The sequence below is a fragment of the Asparagus officinalis genome, chromosome 5, assembly GCF_001876935.1.
Source record: "Asparagus officinalis chromosome 5, Aspof.V1, whole genome shotgun sequence".
NCBI classification, from domain to species: Eukaryota; Viridiplantae; Streptophyta; class Magnoliopsida; order Asparagales; family Asparagaceae; genus Asparagus; species Asparagus officinalis.
In genome coordinates this window covers 124,500,606-124,502,844 of record NC_033798.1, presented here as the reverse complement: position 1 = coordinate 124,502,844, position 2,239 = coordinate 124,500,606, and the positions used below count along the sequence as shown (strand labels likewise).

Below are 2,239 nucleotides of genomic sequence, written 5' to 3'. Positions count from 1 at the left end.
TGTCATCAATCATGTCCCACAAACTGTCCACTAAAGTAGCCTTAAATATATGAATATGTATTTTCATAAAAGAAATCAGAATTTGTATCAGAAGCATGCACGAGGTCGGTTTAATCCTAAGGAACAATGTACTTACTAGGTTATGAAATGAAAACTAAACGAGAGGGAATACAAAGTACATAATAAGCAGAAGGCATATTATCACCAAAATAACTGCTTAGGGGATAAGAAACAACAGACAAGAATACATTATACCTCAATGAATGAGACTCGTAGTTGGAATTCAGCTTGATGCTTCAAACTATCAATCTTGTTGAACAATGCATTCATTACTTCTGGAATAAGTCCAGTTTGGCAACCATCTTTACTTCCTGTTCCCATGGTGTATGTTTTACCCGAACCAGTCTGTTGTACGCTAAAAACTATCAGATGATTTCAAGGCCTAAAAAGTTGTGAAAAGAAGATAGTGGGGAAAATTACTCAACCTGGCCATATGCAAGAACAGTGGCGTTGTATCCCTGGAACAAACCATCAACAAGTGGAGCAACACATTCTTCAAACATAGCTGATGATGGAGAACCAGTACTTCCATAGACATGATCAAAAGTGAAATAATGAGTGCCAATTTGCACCTGCAGGTCATGAGTAAGAAATAGAACTCCTTAACACATTAGAAGAGTCTTTCATATATTCTGCTGGTAGAACTTGCAGAATGAGATTTCAGTTATGACCAGGAAAATAAGTTAAGATCATAATGCCACATGCTTAACCGTGAGAATATCAAAATGTATTAAAGGAACATGGATTTTGAACATCATCTTTTGAAGCATTTTTTACCCATAATTTCAGTTAAATAATATCTTAATCTATTCGTCCAAATATCTACTACCGGACAGCTACTTTCTTGAGATCTCTTATGCGGTCATTATTCCATAGTCCACTCAATTTAGTCAGAGGAAGGGTCATTCTTCTTTGTTGCCTCCAAATGCATGTCCGTATAAAACACAAAAGCATCTTTACTGTCAATAATGAGTAGAGAAAAATAAACGTAGACGATCACACACAAATGGAAAACCTTTAGTTGCAGATTTAGAGATGCTGTGATTTTTATATGGAGATGGCAAGTAAATGTATATAGGGGTGATAAAACAAAGAAACACTAACAAAAATACAGGAAATTAAGGAATATTGGAAAATTTTGTTTTCTTGTCTTGTTGAAGATTAGTTTGCAGAAAATGGAGAAATGGATCTACTGGGCAGTGAGGTGGTCATTTTTCCTTGAAATCGTGGAGGAAAGTGACCCACCAGCCACTAATTGAAGAGAAAAATAAAAACGGAAGAGGTAAGTACTAAAAATAGTCAACTCCAAACACAAAAATTATGCCCACTGCTCAGCTAAAATGCAGTTCTTTAAAGCAAAGTTACAATGCAAATTCATGTACTTTTTTATGGAGAGAACAGAACACACGAAATCTTAGATTATGCATAATCACTTAGATCTAAAAAAACATTGAAAAATAAACAGAGATCCAGTCAAATTGGGATCAAATTGACCAACAGCCATCACAGATCTCTAACCCAATTCTCAAAAAAAAAAAATTCCAAACAAATCACAATTCACTAATTACAACTAAAAACAAATCAAACAAAAACAAGTTAAACAAGAATAAGAACAACCTGAGGTTTTCCAGGGACGACGGTGACGCAATCTTTGCATCCTTGAAGCCTCTCATCTCCGATAAGAGGCCTCACATGAACTGCAACCTTCACACAGCAATTCTTATCATCCCCATTCTCCATTATCATTCTTAATCCTCACAAAAACAATCAACCAACATAAAATCTTCACAAATTCTCAAGACCTTGATGAAATTTTTTGATGGGTTTCCCAAATTGAGCAAGAACAAGGGTAAAGGCAATCAAATTCACAAGACCCAGAAGAAAAAAACTGATGGGTTTTCCAAACTGTGCAAGAGTAAGAGCAGGAGAGAAGCAAAGAAAGCTTTTTGCAAACAAATTCTCAAGACCCAGAGACAAAAAAAAATTGATGGTTTTTCCAAATTGAGGAAGAACGAGATGGGTTGTTGAGGTTCAATGCGAAGGGGAGTTAACTGAAGGAAAAAAGAGGAGCAGCAACTACAACAACAACAACAACTGCTATCATTTTCCTTGGACTTGAGACCAAAGGGAAGGAAGAGGGTAAGTTAAGTGAGAGAGAGAGAGAGAGATAAAACTTGAA

The 2,239-nt window shown here is 35.9% G+C and overlaps 1 protein-coding gene across 1 annotated transcript in view; it reads right to left on the bottom strand.

The window, feature by feature from the left end:
* The window catches only part of LOC109841120 (kinesin-like protein KIN-4A), a 12,799-nt gene extending 10,566 nt beyond the window's left edge, over positions 1–2,233 (bottom strand). The window contains exons 1-3 of the mRNA XM_020409990.1: positions 1,678–2,233; positions 486–632; positions 256–405 (exon numbers count right to left, since the gene is read on the bottom strand). Of these exons, the coding sequence (XP_020265579.1) occupies positions 256–405; positions 486–632; positions 1,678–1,806 (426 nt within the window). The 5' untranslated portion in view covers positions 1,807–2,233. The remainder of the gene's footprint in view (positions 1–255; positions 406–485; positions 633–1,677) is intronic.